The sequence below is a fragment of the Ips typographus genome, linkage group LG7 (assembly GCF_016097725.1).
Source record: "Ips typographus isolate SLU linkage group LG7, UJ_Ityp_2.0, whole genome shotgun sequence".
NCBI lineage: Eukaryota > Metazoa > Arthropoda > Insecta > Coleoptera > Curculionidae > Ips > Ips typographus.
Window position 1 is genome coordinate 5,712,187 of NC_138428.1, and position 15,285 is coordinate 5,727,471.

Genomic DNA, 15,285 nt, shown 5'->3' on the forward strand with positions numbered 1-15,285 from the left:
TTCTGCTCTCCTGATCATATTAACCGATTTTCTGTAAAATTTGAATCTTGTATCAGGAGCACAGAAATAGCACAAGGTAAATTTAATATTTTTGGTGATTAACTAAATTTTACCTCATTGCGTTTCTGCTCTCCTGATAATATGCTCGATTTTCTGGGAAAAATTTTGTTTTCTATCAGGAGCACAGAAGTAGCCCAAGGTAAATTTAGTTTTCTTGACAATTGGCGAATGAAGAAGAAAGTATTTAAAAAACTGTTGTCTTTTAGAGCATTTTATTTCATATTAAAATAATTGTTCACATTAATATAATAAATCATGATACGTTCAACAGTAAAGGCATTATGGCACAAAATAAAAAAACGTTTTTTTTTTTATATTATGTCATAATGGTCCTTACTTTTGAAATACCCATCGTATATTTGATATATTGATTACAAAAACGTCATCAGTACATAAAAAAGTATACAGTCTGCATGTTGTACATAAAAAATTACGAAAAAATATAAAAATAAAACATACAATTAAAAAAAACTATAGAAAGTGTAAAAAACACATACGCACAAATTAATATCGGAGCAGTCACTTTTAACACTTAAGTGTTGTCATCAGATTACATTACATTATATTAGAGAAGTTACTTCAAATCGAAACAGAAATGAAAGTGGGGCGGATCAGGCGGTACAATGGGCGGATCCTGGGGAATCGTCACGCCCTCGGCGTCAAGCAGCCGCAATTTAATTTCCATACTAAGCAACGTGTCTAAATCCTTTTCGGTTTCTTTGCTCGTCATGCGTTGCCCTAGCAACGCATTAATACCGTCCGTCCAGTAGGCCAAAGTGAGTTCGTCAGGGGCGACACAGTCCAAACTTTGCAAGTCAACACCTTCTAGAGCCAATGAGAAGGCCAACTGCGTTTGGCTCGCTTTGCGACCGCGCATATGCGGACATTCTTTGCCCACCAAAAGGGCGCGTACGTCACTCACCGCCAACTTTGACGGTAACTCTTCAGCGGTGGGGGTGGATTTCTCATCGCAGTCGCCGTAGTGTAGAACCTTGTGATTGGGTGACAGGCGCATGTACCAGAACTTGTCTTTGATGCGTTGTCCGCGAGGTGAATATTTAGTAAAACGAGTGCCTGCAAATTATACAAACAAGTCAAGTTTCAGTGGTGAAATCAAAAAATCACGTGGTAAACCTTCAATCAAGTAGCCTAAGCGTTGTTGCCGGATTAGTCCCAAAATATCAGGCGTGATTAGCTCACGCAGTTCCACCACCGGTTTAGCATGGCTTTCCCATTCTTCTCTGCTATTCCTATTGATTCACTTGTCATCTCTCTCTCTCTCTCTCTCATCTAAAAACATACCTTTCCTGTTGCCACAACTGCGTGATTTCTGAATAAGTGAGTGACTGCAACTTGGTTCTGAGTTGGTCCAGCGAGGCCGGAGACACATCCAAAGCTCGACTAATCTGCTCGCGCACCACGCTGGCAACTTTACCAAAGTCCTCAGCGGTCGCCCTCATTTCCTTCCACGTTTTGTTCAAGAGCAGTATACAGATACAGTAGCACTCCTCAAAGGGATGATCGTGCGTGAAAAACAGCGGCTGGTACGTCACACACTGCTCAGATGGCGCTTCACCTGTAACCCTTTCAATTAGTGGTTTTCAAAGAAATTAGGTTAACTTACCAATTTTGAGTAAGTCGCAAAGAATGCGCACTAACTCGACACTGGCTCGTCCAAAAGGGCATTCGTGCTCGTCTGCGCGGCAACTGTTTTCCAGCACCAGCTTTGTGTAGCTTTCGGTGTGATTGCGCGCAAAATAGACCATACAATCAAGTGCTAATAGACCAGGGGGCGTTTCTGTGAAGTCCAAAGCAGGGTTAATGTCATTTTTAAAGCCAAGTTTCTTATAATCCCGCGTAAAACCTTGGGCGTTGCGCTGCCCTGCCCCTTCACTATCAAAAGCGCTCCGCCGTAATTCCTTGATTTTATCATGTCCGTCTTGATCCTTGAAAATTAAAAATTGCAATATGGGCTATTCCACAAGGGCAACTAACCTGTAAGTCCATTTTAGTTGACATACGCTGCTCCAGAAGTCCTAGAATTAGAGTTTGCAGAACATACAGCTGATGGGCCATTTCAGCCCCACTGGACGCTCCAGTTTGTAGAATATCATTCTGTATAACCACTCTAACCTGTTTAGAGGTTAGAGTGTCTACTAGGGTGCGTCTTTTAACCAAATCAGCCCGCGACAACAATGCATTTATCAGTGCTACAGCATTCTGCTGTACAACTGGAGTGGCCATTAAGTGTGGAATTAGAGAGGTTATGGGAACCTCACGCTCCACCTGACCATACCCTTCAGTACTATTAAGTATCACATTCTCCAAAATAGATAAAGCTGCCTGAATGATTTGAGCCTCTTGTGGAGGGTTGTTAACAAAGTTTGCCACTCTACTGATAAACTCACCAGTTAAAACATCCCAGGACACAATCCCAGGCTCCATTAATTCCACAAAAGACAATAAGGTATGTGCCAACACTGTCCCTTTACATGCTCCTTTCTCAATTTGTTTGATAACCAGAGTGAGCCCCTGTTTGTTGATAAATTCCAAAGCAAAAGTCATGTCAGCACTCAACACCGCCAACTTGGCCATGGCCCCAGTTTTCTCCTCAACACTGCCGCTATTCAACTTGTGCAAAATGTCTTGGGCGGTCTTTGCAGCTGAGAAATTCAATCTCAAAACTGAACCATTCTTAATCTCATTACGGTTCTTTTCAGTAATGTAATTGTTGTTGTTGCTTTCGTTGAACTGCAGGGCGTACTGGTCGGGCTCCGTAAGGCTCCAGCCGTTGCATAGTTCCTGTATAATGGCCGCGAGGGGCTGTTTCTGGTTGAACTCGATCAGTTGAGGGACCTGATCGGTCATTTCCACCGCGATTTTTACGATACACGAGTCCTTCATGGTTGCAGCTGAGAGTTCTTGAGGACAACTTAATTTATTTTTTGTTGTACATTGTTGTTAATTGAGCTAATTAACAATAAACAAAATTATTTGCTTATTTACATTAAGTTGACAACCCGACTTACCCAACCCCAAAAATTTGACATTTGACATCTTTCTTGTAGTGATCTCTCTCAAACACAGTATGACAGACAGAATACAGTACAGATTTTGACAGTTGACAGTAGTAACTGATAGGTGACACTGCCAAACACCGAAACTAGGTTAGAAATCATTAGCTCACTTTTAAAGTTTATAACAAAAAAAAAAAACAGTTAAACCACAATGACCTCGCGTCTATTAAGCTGCGGTTGCCTTACACGTACTGTCCTGCGAAGGACTTATTCCTCGGACTACAAAATCGTAGCCACCCCAGACGGATCCACCCTGGTAGCTTGGCACCCCAAACAGGACTTTCCCTATGAGTGCACCAAACCCCTGCCCGAGGCTAAAGCAGAGGAGAGCCCTTCAGTGTTAAAAACCCAATTAACCCCTGAACTTATGTCAGTGTTCAATAGGAAAACCCCAGAACAAGCCAGAGCTGAACTAATGAGTATTACTCACACCACTAAGCATCGGTGGTTTGGCCGTGCTAGGGACAAGAAAGCCAAGAAGACCCCAATGGATAGAGAATATTTATAATTTAGTTTAGTGACTACTATCAGGAAAGAGTTTATTTGATAAAATAAAATTTAAAAACACACTAGTTTGTCAATGAGATTAGGGCGTTAACCACATTACCGTGGTTCTCCCGCAAGGTTCTTTCAGCTTTAATCCTAGAAATCTCCATTTCACGAACAATCAAGTCAACGTCCTCCTTCCTAATAGATACTTTGAGCAGTTCCTTTTCCCGGGCTTGTTTCTCCAAAGCCGCTTGGTTTCTGCGGTCACCAATAGCCGAAATAGCATTGGCTACGTCCTGCGTCGAAATTTCTTTCTCCTCGGCGTAATCGGTAACCTTCTCCAAGTCGGCAGCCCCACTGTCGTATTTGGCTTGTTTTTTCTGTTGGGATTTTTCACTGTTCTCGTCTGAGGTTCCGTTTACCGGCTCTTCGTCTGCCATTTTGTTAATCCCGAATAACGATGTTCAGTTCAGTTTAAATTGCTCTAAAAGGGGCCCTACTTTGTGACTACTGGTTAACGACAGTCAAAACACAATTTTGATTTGAGGTTAGAGCTACAATTTGACATTTTCTTCTTTAGAGAGTTAAGTTAAATGACGTATGACACTGACAGCCACAAAACAGCTAACTTCGCACGTAAACACAATTTGAAGCCCTCTCAATTTCAGGGAAAGTAAAACGAGCCCCCCAAGATGTTGGCAACGCAAAATATGAACCAATCGGGGATCCCGGATAAAATGTGGCAACCCCCTTTTGTCCAGTTTGAAACAACGTAAGTAACCTTCCCTTTAAAGCTATAAAAAGTGTTAACAGTAACTGACTTGCAGTATGGGGGAGTTTGTTGTAGAGCTGTACTGGAAACACGCTCCCCAAACTTGCCGGAACTTTGCCGAACTAGCTAGAAGAGGTTACTACAACAATACAATTTTTCACAGAGTGATCAGTGACTTTATGATTCAAGGGGGTGACCCTACAGGTTTCTAGGCCCTACTATTTGAATTTGTAACACTCATTTTGGTAATCTTACAGGCACGGGCAAGGGAGGTATGTCAATCTACGGTCATTCTTTTAAAGATGAAATCCATCCTGAGCTAAAGCACAGTGGGGCTGGTATTTTATCTATGGCCAATTCAGGCCCGGATAGTAATGGAAGTCAGTTTTTCATCACTTTAGCTCCTACACAGTGGCTTGATGGAAAACATGCCATTTTTGGAAGAATACATTCAGGTACTATTTTTTTATTCTTTTGAGTATTAATTTTGACAGTTTGAGGGTTTAGGAATGCAAGTAGTGAAAAGGATTGGACTGGTTGAGACTGACAAGAATGATAGACCGGTGGATGAGGTGAAAATTCTGAGAGGCAAAGTCCTCAAAAGCTGATGGGGTTTTATTAAAAAAAATATATTTTATTACTTCTTAACTTTAAGTCATTATAACAATAAAACTGTTATGAAGTTTCTCTGAACTCTGTGTCTATCAACCTGAACTGGAGAAACTAGGATAATAGTGGAAAAAAATCTATTTCTACGCCTTTTTTTTGTTTCAACTTATTACAATAATTAACTTGAAAATTTATGGATGTAATTAATCAATAAGGTACATTCGAGAATAGGTAAGAGACGCTCTCCCCATTATGCGTACGCCTTACGGCCTCAGCGAACATCATCGATACGTCTATGCACTATAAAAACGGTAAAAAGTCGATTGTAGTTAATCGATAAAAATTGCCCATCCCTATTAGTATCAAAACATTAAACAAGACAATCCCAATAATAAGGATGGGCTAAAAAAAAATTGATAATCAAAACACTCACCTGCACTTTACAACACTGTTTCATGTGTTCATCCTGCGGAATGGTGTTGGTAACCACCACCGCCTCGAAACAGGCATTATTAATCCGACTGATGGCCGGGCCGGAAAAAATGCCGTGCGTCAAGATGGCGTACGTTTTGGTCGCGCCTGCCTCCATCAATTTCTCGGCCGCGTGACAAATGGTGCCGCACGTGTCCGCCATATCGTCGACCAAGATGGCAACGCGATCCTTGACGTCACCGACCAGCACCATGCTCGCCACTTCGTTGGCTTTTTTTCTAGAATTTACCACGTTTTCAAAACCACGCCCACAGGATTGTCAGATTAGGGGATTTTTCCCAAAAAATAAAAAAAAATTTCCCCGGGGGATAGTTTCAGTTTATGAGGAACTACTTTCAAAATCTGTGGAAGAGATTATGCTTTGACGTACACAATAGTGATTTCTAGGCCAGTTTTCTTCCATAAAAACTCTGCCTTGAACAATTGACTGGATAAGAGAAAATGAGCTGCTACATTTGACGTTTGAACAAATCTTCCAGCTGTCATACTAACTAAGTTATAAACCGTCAATTGTGACACCTTTACTATTTCTAAGGGGTGAGCAATAATTGTTATGGTCAGGTCGCCTATGGATGGCAATTGTCCCAAAAGCATATGTCTTAGATATGACAGCTGTCAATCCGCTGGAACCACAGCCAACCATAACAATTATTGAACACCACTTCATGTGAAGAAATCTCAATTATTTATAATTTTAACCAAAGTTTTCATGATTAGAAAACCAAATCTCACAAATATTGATTTTCAACAAAATCTAACTCTCCAACTTAAAACTGGAATTGCCTAAAATCTACTAGAAAATCTAGACATTCAAAACAAAATCAAATTGCATTAAGATGCCCTCACAATATTCAAAACTTTGTACCAACACAATCAATCACAAAAAAGCACAATTTGTATGAAAATAAAGTTGATTTGACCAAAAATTTCCTTACCGTTCCTTGTGGATAAGAGCAAACTCGATGTTGAGCCGATCTGCAATCGAGGTGACCCTTTTAGCCCCTCCGGCATCCGGCGACACTATAATGCTGTTCCGCCACTCTGCAATGTTTTCCTTAATCCATTTGAGTACTGCCGGTTCCGCGTACCTACATAACCCAACTCCGTGTTACACACAACGTTTCCCCGCTTCATCATCGGGAACTTACAGATTATCCACCGGAATGTCAAAGAAACCCTGAATCTGAGAAGCGTGCAGATCCATGGTGATGATGTGATCCGCCCCCGCCACAGATAACATGTTGGCCACCAGTTTAGCGGATATCGGAGCCCGGCTCTAACAAAGAAACAAACACAACCAAAAAATAGTTTTTGATATCAAGTCAGTTTTGCATTGGTGTTAGTTTTTATGACATGCTTTGGATTGCATAAGATACAGTGTTAGTTGGTAAATTGACCCCCCTGCCCAAGGGGGGTCTTGTTTTTGCAGATAAGGATGAATAAACAAGTTTTATCACTGTCCAGACATAACGTAACGACAAGCCCGGGTCAGACATAGAGCGCCCCCTGTTATTAAGATATTTTACCCTAAATTTCCATTCGATGGCTTTCCACTTTTCAATGTGGCGCTCCTTGTCGCTCTCCATGTTCTAGAAAAATCACATTTCTTGATTACCGTTTGCTTGGAATTTAGAATAAAATACTCGCGTTTCTGGTTGTAAGGGGAGGTCCCACCACCTCAAAAACTACCATTTCAAACTACTCTACTAACCTTGTCTTTCTTGTCCTGTCGAGCGTATGGGAAACAGGGAATGACTGCAGTGACTCTACTAGCTGAAGCAATTTTACAGGCATTGATCATGATTAGCATCTCCATAAGGTTGTCGTTGACTTCCCCACTGCCTGATTGAACAATGTAGACATCCTCACCTCGTACCGATTCTCCAATCTCCACACTGTAAAGATAAAATTAATGCAGACTTAAAATTTGGATTTACTAGGATAACAGTGAAAAGTTGATTTACGACCATACCACACTACTAAACGTGGTACCAGCACGATGGTACCAAAACACTCACCAGGTTTCTAGATTGGAGAACTTTTTGGTGACTACTTTGCCGATATCGATCCCCAAACGGTCCACGATCCGTTGAGCGAGGTCCGGATGGCTGGTGCCCGAAAACACTTTGATGTTCGGCATCCTCTTAACCAAATTATTCCTACGCAGCTCCTTCGCACTGTCTTGTAAGATGCTTTTTGCTGGGCAAGATTGTGATGAGGCGCCGGGCATCCCTACACCACACACATAAATAACAAATCAAGTTGATCGATCTACGACCAATCGAAACGCTGCTAGCGCTGACATACGTCACGCACGTCATCGTCGAGGTCAAATGTCAGTTGACGGCAACAAAGATAATAATTGTTATTTATTGGCTAATAATTATTGTCTGCAGGGGGGGGCTTGACGGTGTAGCAACGATTCAATTCGTCTAGTTTGTTTAGATCAGCATACTTTTGTTTAGTTTAATAAGTAATAACAATAATTGTCGCAATTGTTTGTTGCAGTGTTGCCAAACCAATGACGTAACAAAAAAGGTTATCAGGCTCAGGAACTCAATGTTGTCATAGTTTTGCAAAGTGTGTAGTTGTAATCAAGAAACCTGACCCAATCAACCAATGGTACCATCAAACCAAGGATATTAAACAGTACAGGATTGCTCGATCGGCCGATTTTGTTTCCCGGCGGCGAATGAATTCTGACGTCACAGTGGGCCTTCGGGTGCACAATACGCTAAATATTCGCCCGAGATGCTATGTACGAGATCATGTTCGTGAATGATCGACTGCAATCGCGCATCGCGCAAAACAATCGCGCAAACGCGAGAGACCCATGGTGACGTAAAAATCGTCACCGGCCCGAGCCGATACCGGCAAGATTGCGCTTATGGGATTAAGCACTCCTGTACTGTTTACCGTCCTTGCCATCAAACGTCTATACACCCGACAGAACCAAATAATTCTCAGATATGGCAACATCGCCTTAAAACCAATCTACAGGATATTTAGGGGAAGATTCCTATTTTTTTTCATCAAAGGGTATGCTTCTGTGACATCATGGTGGAGCACAATACAAAAAGCCACAAATGTGACTCCTTGCCTATCACAAAAGACCAAAATTTTCCTTTTCAAATAATAATGACAAATGGTAGTTGGAAATCAGACCACGTTGCCAATTCAGCCATCTCGCTAGTTTAGTACGGTTCTGAACTATTTCCAACGTTGGTTTCATCATCGACCGGTACGACAAAAAAAAACTCACATAGCGGCATTAACTTTCTAATTAAAATAATTCTTAACTAACAAATTTCTATTAGTTGTTTTGTTCTGGAATTAAACAATCAGGTATTTGCAATATCATTGTTGTAATTGGCAACGTGGTCGGCCGATGCAGCTGACTGTCACCTTTCTAACCAATAAGAGCGCAGCGGACACGTCACAACTGTCACCTTAATCATATTTTGATAGCTTGACAGTGACAGTTCAGTAAAACAGTCCCTCTACACAAGAGACGAATTTTTTATTTAGGGGCCGAAAAATTGAAAAAAAAAAACCTGTAAAATTTTTAGTGCTGAATAAGAAAGAAGACCGGGAACGAGTCCAGGGCCCATGATACAGTAAGGTTGGGATGCACAAGCAGCCGACGGCGGTAAACCGACTGAGATAATGGCGAACATAGCAGCCCAAAGAATCAAGCGCGAATTCAGAGAGGTTATTAAAAGCGAAGAGGTGAGTTTTTTGGCTAACGCAAAACGAAATAACTAACTAGGTCAGAACTTATTTTTACTCCAATCTTACCTTCCTTATTTTGCTCAGTCATTTTGAGGTTAGCACTTTAAAAGGGGGTTGAACAGTTCCCTATCTACACAAGTTTGTGGGCTTATTTTGGTTGTCAGGGTGAAGGGGGGGAGGCTATCGTCATATCGCTGTTTGGCCTCTGGCCCTGGTAAAAACAAATTATAACTTGTTGTTGTTTTGACATTTGCAGGTGGCGAAATGCGCCATCAAACTAGAACTGGTAGACAACAATTACACGGAACTGCGAGGGGAAATAGCGGGCCCCCCGGACACCGCCTACGAGGGTGGCAATTTCGTCCTGGAAATCAAAGTTCCCGAGACCTACCCATTTAACCCTCCTAAAGTGCGATTTATAACAAAAATTTGGCACCCCAACATTTCCTCAGTCACTGGTGCCATATGCCTGGACATTCTTAAAGACCAGTGGTAAGCCCTTATTTATGTTGTTTATTTAAGTTTGAATTAAGAACAAACTGAGTTTAGGGCCGCAGCTATGACCCTACGCACAGTACTACTGTCCCTGCAAGCCTTACTGTCAGCGGCGGAGCCTGACGATCCCCAAGACGCAGTAGTTGCCAGGCAATACAAAGAGAACTTAGAAATGTTTAAATTAACCGCGCGGCATTGGACTAACGCTTACGCGGGAGGCCCCAATGTTAATCCAGAGTGTGATGAGAAAATCAAGCGTTTGGTTGATATGGGGATTGAGGAGCACCAGGCCCGCGTGGCTCTCTCCTCGTATAATTGGGACTTGGAACGAGCCACCGAACAGCTGTTTAGTTAGTGAATTTTTACCTTTACACCCACCCTTATTTTAGTTACATAGTGAGAGGATGTTTTATGATTAAATCCGGATTTGACGTGCTCAACTTGGGGGTGTGTATAAATAAAAAAATGCTTTAACTGGGGGTGAACCTTAACCCCCTTTGTATAGCAATTGTATCAATGATTAAAATTCTGTTTTTCCCTTATAACTGTATATACAATAATAGGAATAGTGTGGAAGGTCTCGAAGCAGGTCAGGCTGGCACAGTTTTTCTGTCTGATATTAATTTAAATTTATTGCATCTGTGAGGATATTTCGTAAATAAAGTTTTGAGAAAAGCTGTGATTGTGTTGGTTTTTTCTTAAAAAGAAAAACTGCATCAAATCTATTGATACCACAAAATATACTAATAAAATGCATTCACCATCTGTCCAGATTGCACCGAATGACATCAAAAAAAAATTGACCGCAGTCTCGGCGTGATGCTACTACAAAAACATTTTAGTAAATAACGCCAACTGAAAAAAAAAAGGGAAAAAATCAAGGGTAATGACGTCGCACGTGACCGCTCATGTAAAGAATTTGGGTCGCAACAGTCGCAGTATAAATTCGTTAGGATGAGACGAATTCTATTCGATAGAAGGCACAAAAAAACACGAAAGTGCAATAATTGTTTATGGTGTTTTTTAATACACATGGCCGATTCGATGATTGATGGTTCTCATCAGGTCTGTTCGCAGAAAGAATGGGCCTGTCCCACAATTTTTTTTTATTTCATAACTACAAAGACGGATTGAAAATATTATACCCGTATTTTTTTGTTTTCAAAAATATTAAGTCTAAATAGAAAAAAAATGATGATAAAAACTACATTAATCTCATGTTTTAAACGCCCGCCGCCGGTGACGTACTACTCTATCAACCAATCAGCGACAAGAAGTGAAACAGTTGGCGTGCAACAGCCAATAAAATCGCCCAGAATTACGTACGTCACATGCGCGCCAAAACAGATCTTTTAAATTTAATGGACAAATTCAAACTAATGTAGGAACATTTACGACCATAATTTTTTCTTCAAGAATATGAAAAATTAGTTTTTTGATCCTATTCTTTCGATTCCAGTCATTAAAACAAAAATTTATGATATGTGGGATAGGCCCATTCCCAACTAATAATCAGAGAAACATGTCCACCTATTGGCCATTAGCCAGAAAATGTCAATGTCACGTGAGCATTTAACCAATAAAAGCCCACATTTTCCGATTATTAGTTGGAAATTGCCTCTACGAACAGACCTATTACCTACTTTAACGCCATTTTTGTTTAGTTTAGTTTTACCATTCCTATACCATGACTGTCATAAATGACAACTGACAGTTTGTATAGTTTTAGGGTTTGTTAAATTAATCATGTTATATAAGGGCAACACTTAATCCAGACGTAAATTTAAAAAAAAAACAACATGACAACTTATACAGGGTGGTCCAGTTTTAAGTGTCAATAATTCACTATTTGATAGCTAATCAAAAAATAAGTTGACTTGCATTATGTCATTTTTCTGAAAAACGTTTCCTAAGGAAGATACAGTCCTCCAAATTTCAATTTAAAAAATCGTTTTATAGTTTAAAACTGAACATTCAAGACTTGTGAAAGTCCAAATTTGTACTGAATAGTCTAAAAACTTTTTTACTACTAGGAATGGTCTTATGATTCGCTTTCTCAGACTGCCATCCTGGTTGAGTGTCTGAAACTGGCATTCAAGAACTAAAAAAAGTCCGGAAATCAAGACAAAGATTGTATTGTGCATGAAACTTATTTTTTACTACTAAAAATAGTATAAAAGTTGACTTTTAATGCTAGAACGGACCTTACTAGGACTAAAGTGAGTCCAAAAGTATATTTTCAAGACTTTAATTGGTGTACAACTCAATTTTCTGGTCTGGACAACAAGTCTAGAAGTAAATTAAATTTTCGGACTATTTTATTTCTAAAAATTAGTTCTCAAGACTATTATTTTAGCATTTGGAACCAAAATTTTTTACTTTTATTACTGAAGACTTGACTTTTGGAAAGTTAAACGCAATTTTTCAGTCTTAAAAAGCACTAAACCCAGTCTGAATTTCTTAGAGATGCTACAATTTATTGCACCTATGAGTGTAGAAGTCAATTTAATAGTGAAGAAGCTTGAAATAACATTTTCAAGACTATGGTCAGTGGACAAACTGGCTTTTAGGCCTGATAAGTCAAAAACTTTGTAAAGATAGTCTTGAAACTCGATTTGAGGCACTGAAAACAGCCTTAAAACACTAAAAACAGTCTAGTTTATTAAGAAATACCCGAATTTTTAGCACTGAGGTGTCTAGAAGTCGATTTAATAGTGACAAAGCTTGGAATGCTATTTTAAGTCTATGAAGAATGTAAAAATTGTTTTTTAAGTTTGCTATGTCAATAACTTGGTGAAGATAGTCTTGAAACTCGATTTTCCAAGCTGAAAGCAGTTTTGAAGCACTAAAAATAGTCCAGAATTCGAAGAAAATTAAAAGCAAAGTAAAAAGCACGAAAAGTTCGTTTTCAAGACAATTTTCATGAATCTAATGTTAATGTCCTGCATCTAAGACTATTTTCAAGACTAAAATATTGGAAATTTGTCTTCAAATTATGAAAACTTACTTCAAATGCAAATTTTAAGCTTCTGATGTCACTTTTCATTAGTTCAGTCACATTTTGGGGTTCAAGTCAATTTTTAAGATTTAAATGTATGAATTTGTAGTAACAAATTCTTGAAAAGTTTTTATGTCTACAAGTCAATTTTTAGTATTAAAGTCTCTCGATTTGCATGAAAACTGGTTATAAACACAACTTTTAAGCTTCTGAAATTTTTATCTTTTTTAATTCAATTTTCAAAACTAAAATCTTTTAGTTTGTCTGGAAACTATGAAAACTGGCTACAATAATATTTTTTAAACTTCTTAAGTGAATTTTCCGTTTGCAAGACAATTTTTAAGTTGGGTTGGGTTAGTTTTGGGTCTTTGACCATAATAACGTGTAATAAAGTGCTTGTTCCAAATTTGATCTCCAACGGTCTGACAGTTATGACAAAAAAACCGATTTTTTAAACAGAAATTTGAAGGATTGTATTTTCCTTAGGAAGCACTTTTCAGGAAAATGACATAATGAATGTAAACTTTTAATTGGCTATGGATTGGTGAATTATTGACATTTAAAACTGGACCACCCTGTATACTATTACACCTGACAGCTGATGTTAATTTTTCTGATGAAGCGTGTAACAGTAAAGTATCATAAACAAAAAAAATCAATTGATATGCAAACAGTCTTCTAATCGTGCAAAAGGTGGTACTCTAGTTAAACGTAACGGTACCACTCGGCCTAGTAGAGTATTTGTACTCTTTTTATCAGTTCGGGACGTCCTTGCTAATACCGTTACAGGTTAAAAGAATCGTCATTGATTGAATTTCCTTCAGAGTGGTACCGTACCAGTGGTACTGTATAGACAATACGAATGCCCGACCGGGGCAATTAACACGCTATCGTTACGATATATTATTAATTAAAACGACTTTGAAGTCAACGAGCTGTGTTAATAATATTATTTCACATACACACCGCACATCCCCTAGATGCATCCATTACCATATCATCAAACCAAAGAACCACCGGTGGTACCATATTTTTTTTTTTGAGTAACTTCCCGCGCTTCCTTTTGTGCGATTTAATTATCCGCCTAATCTTCGTCATTAATCATTTCAGTTAAAAGGTCGTCTGAAGCAACCATTTTCCACTTATTACAATCATATTTTTGATGTCCAAGTTAGATAATTTCGTGCAATTACATTTATGGTACCCGTTTATAGGTAGGTACCCACAACATATCAAATTATAAATGGTGCAATAGTATTTCTGGATTATGCTTGTTTTTTCGTAACCAATATGGTTTTCAACTTTGATCTGTCAAACCTGTCACTTTCTCAAGATGGCCTCCTTGTCATACATACAATTGTTCCATAAATTATCCGATTTCTTGTGGTATTCGGTCCATGTTGTAGTAGGTCGGCGGTATATGCGTTTTCGGGGTAATGGATCCCAAAAAAGGTGGCGTTGCCAAAAAAAATTGCTGGTCGCTCCAGTTCGCACCGTTACGGTCTTGCGAGGGCGTTTCTATCGCGCGGATTCCGTCATCAGGAACGCCCCATAGCCCAGATTTAATAAAACGGGCAAAAAAAATAAAGTACCGGCTACTTACGCACGTAAATTGCCTCTCGAATGTTTGTAATTAATCCACCAGATATCGGGCATTGCACTTTTCACTCCGTAATTCTTAATTTATATTGTTACACACATGCAGGAGCGTAATCTCCGTTTCCTAGTGTTTTGCAATTGGGATAGGCGAGGCTTTAATCAATTTTTTTACCAACTTAATAATTGTCTTAATAGATTTTTTGGCTCCATATAAGGGGTGCGAATTTTAATAGGAGAAAGCCGCGCCGTGCGTAATACACAATTTTCCCAACATACCAAAACACTCTTACAGATGTTTGATGCGGGCCTAACAGAAACAATTCCTCGTCAGTGACATATGCCCGGCGTGTACCAATATCTAACAGTACCCACACTTACCGCCATCAAAAGCTTTTTGTACATCAGGAAGGTCAAGTCGGTCGAGGTTAACCACCGCAGAGTAAAACGGCCTTAAGCCGTAAACCAAGGAAATTATATAAGAAAATTGCTCTAGATAGAAAGTACCCGCAAAACGATTAATCATTCAATTACGATTAATGCACCAGCAAGATTGACTATGCACCATAGGGGTACTTGCTGATAAACCAATGAAAGCTGAGAAAGTTTTTGAAAAAATGACTATTTTGAATCTTAACCAAAACTCTTATTTTAACAGACAATTTACAGAACTACTGAATTACAGAACTGCAATTTTTGGACCACCCTGTACACCATGTTATTATATGCGAATTTATGAATGCACCATTAGAAAGAGCAAAACTAGGGAGATTCATCAGAAGTTTGGATGTAGTTAAGAAAAAAGTAGGAGTAGAACTTTAGAGGAATAAAAATGATAAAATAGGATTGAAGAATGGCAATTTGTATTGAATTGATAGAGCAACAATATACAGGATGTCCAAACAATTTGCATTTTCCCTAGGAACGTCTTCAATTACTTCCCACGCCATCAAACCGATATAAAC

General features: G+C 39.3%; 6 protein-coding genes across 7 annotated transcripts; 3 read left to right on the forward strand and 3 right to left on the reverse strand.

Annotated features, from left to right (window-relative positions):
- Positions 1 to 255: 255 nt before the first annotated feature.
- Ced-12 (engulfment and cell motility Ced-12) lies at positions 256 to 3,232 on the reverse strand. The gene is made up of 6 exons (XM_081983545.1): positions 3,090 to 3,232; positions 2,056 to 3,030; positions 1,685 to 2,006; positions 1,363 to 1,636; positions 1,195 to 1,310; positions 256 to 1,134 (listed from the first exon to the last, which is right to left on the reverse strand). The coding sequence occupies exons 2-6, from the start codon at positions 2,962 to 2,964 to the stop codon at positions 635 to 637; spliced, it is 2,121 nt and encodes a 706-aa protein (XP_081839671.1). The 5' UTR covers positions 2,965 to 3,030; positions 3,090 to 3,232; the 3' UTR covers positions 256 to 634.
- Positions 3,233 to 3,288: 56 nt separating this feature from the next.
- mRpL42 (mitochondrial ribosomal protein L42) lies at positions 3,289 to 3,706 on the forward strand. The gene has a single exon (XM_081983556.1). The coding sequence runs from the start codon at positions 3,289 to 3,291 to the stop codon at positions 3,643 to 3,645; it is 357 nt and encodes a 118-aa protein (XP_081839682.1). The 3' UTR covers positions 3,646 to 3,706.
- On the reverse strand, positions 3,628 to 4,218 carry LOC145731667 (huntingtin-interacting protein K). Its single transcript, XM_081983555.1, has one exon. The coding sequence runs from the start codon at positions 4,064 to 4,066 to the stop codon at positions 3,707 to 3,709; it is 360 nt and encodes a 119-aa protein (XP_081839681.1). The 5' UTR covers positions 4,067 to 4,218; the 3' UTR covers positions 3,628 to 3,706.
- A 37-nt stretch (positions 4,219 to 4,255) lies between these two features.
- On the forward strand, positions 4,256 to 5,091 carry Cypl (peptidyl-prolyl cis-trans isomerase-like 1 Cypl). Its single transcript, XM_081983554.1, has 4 exons — positions 4,256 to 4,398; positions 4,454 to 4,602; positions 4,656 to 4,853; positions 4,906 to 5,091. Exons 1-4 carry the CDS (start codon positions 4,319 to 4,321, stop codon positions 5,004 to 5,006), a joined length of 528 nt encoding a protein of 175 aa, XP_081839680.1. The 5' UTR covers positions 4,256 to 4,318; the 3' UTR covers positions 5,007 to 5,091.
- A 38-nt stretch (positions 5,092 to 5,129) lies between these two features.
- On the reverse strand, positions 5,130 to 9,444 carry Prps (phosphoribosyl pyrophosphate synthetase). 2 transcript variants are annotated; one of them, XM_081983549.1, is made up of 8 exons: positions 9,298 to 9,444; positions 7,518 to 7,731; positions 7,211 to 7,394; positions 7,026 to 7,088; positions 6,648 to 6,775; positions 6,435 to 6,587; positions 5,441 to 5,717; positions 5,130 to 5,307 (listed from the first exon to the last, which is right to left on the reverse strand). In XM_081983549.1, exons 1-8 carry the CDS (start codon positions 9,317 to 9,319, stop codon positions 5,215 to 5,217), a joined length of 1,134 nt encoding a protein of 377 aa, XP_081839675.1. In that variant the 5' UTR covers positions 9,320 to 9,444; the 3' UTR covers positions 5,130 to 5,214. The 2 variants fall into 2 exon arrangements, with proteins under 2 accessions (XP_081839675.1, XP_081839676.1); XM_081983550.1 differs by lacking the exon at positions 7,026 to 7,088 and having other exon boundaries at positions 9,298 to 9,442.
- On the forward strand, positions 8,967 to 10,401 carry Ubc4 (ubiquitin conjugating enzyme 4). The gene is made up of 3 exons (XM_081983551.1): positions 8,967 to 9,228; positions 9,488 to 9,723; positions 9,781 to 10,401. The coding sequence occupies exons 1-3, from the start codon at positions 9,166 to 9,168 to the stop codon at positions 10,079 to 10,081; spliced, it is 600 nt and encodes a 199-aa protein (XP_081839677.1). The 5' UTR covers positions 8,967 to 9,165; the 3' UTR covers positions 10,082 to 10,401.
- Positions 10,402 to 15,285: the final 4,884 nt, after the last annotated feature.

What these genes read in the sequence shown, in the direction of transcription:
- Ced-12 (XM_081983545.1), bottom strand. Translation starts at nt 2,964, where the DNA reads ATGAAGGACTCGTGTATCGTAAAAATCGCGGTGGAAATGACCGATCAG. An exon ending in TTGCGACTTACTCAAAATTG is followed by an intron (nt 1,637 to 1,684) that starts GTAAGTTAACCT and finishes AAAGGGTTACAG; the next exon opens with GTGAAGCGCCATCTGAGCAG. An exon ending in CTTAGGCTACTTGATTGAAG is followed by an intron (nt 1,135 to 1,194) that starts GTTTACCACGTG and finishes TATAATTTGCAG; the next exon opens with GCACTCGTTTTACTAAATAT.
- mRpL42 (XM_081983556.1), top strand. Translation starts at nt 3,289, where the DNA reads ATGACCTCGCGTCTATTAAGCTGCGGTTGCCTTACACGTACTGTCCTG.
- LOC145731667 (XM_081983555.1), bottom strand. Translation starts at nt 4,066, where the DNA reads ATGGCAGACGAAGAGCCGGTAAACGGAACCTCAGACGAGAACAGTGAA.
- Cypl (XM_081983554.1), top strand. Translation starts at nt 4,319, where the DNA reads ATGTTGGCAACGCAAAATATGAACCAATCGGGGATCCCGGATAAAATG. An exon ending in TTTGTCCAGTTTGAAACAAC is followed by an intron (nt 4,399 to 4,453) that starts GTAAGTAACCTT and finishes ACTGACTTGCAG; the next exon opens with TATGGGGGAGTTTGTTGTAG. An exon ending in TTTTGGAAGAATACATTCAG is followed by an intron (nt 4,854 to 4,905) that starts GTACTATTTTTT and finishes TTGAGGGTTTAG; the next exon opens with GAATGCAAGTAGTGAAAAGG.
- Ubc4 (XM_081983551.1), top strand. Translation starts at nt 9,166, where the DNA reads ATGGCGAACATAGCAGCCCAAAGAATCAAGCGCGAATTCAGAGAGGTT. An exon ending in AGGTTATTAAAAGCGAAGAG is followed by an intron (nt 9,229 to 9,487) that starts GTGAGTTTTTTG and finishes TGACATTTGCAG; the next exon opens with GTGGCGAAATGCGCCATCAA. An exon ending in GACATTCTTAAAGACCAGTG is followed by an intron (nt 9,724 to 9,780) that starts GTAAGCCCTTAT and finishes AACTGAGTTTAG; the next exon opens with GGCCGCAGCTATGACCCTAC.
- Prps (XM_081983549.1), bottom strand. Translation starts at nt 9,319, where the DNA reads ATGACTGAGCAAAATAAGGAAG. An exon ending in CCATCGAATGGAAATTTAGG is followed by an intron (nt 6,776 to 7,025) that starts GTAAAATATCTT and finishes TTTCTTTGTTAG; the next exon opens with AGCCGGGCTCCGATATCCGC. An exon ending in GACATTCCGGTGGATAATCT is followed by an intron (nt 6,588 to 6,647) that starts GTAAGTTCCCGA and finishes TGGGTTATGTAG; the next exon opens with GTACGCGGAACCGGCAGTAC.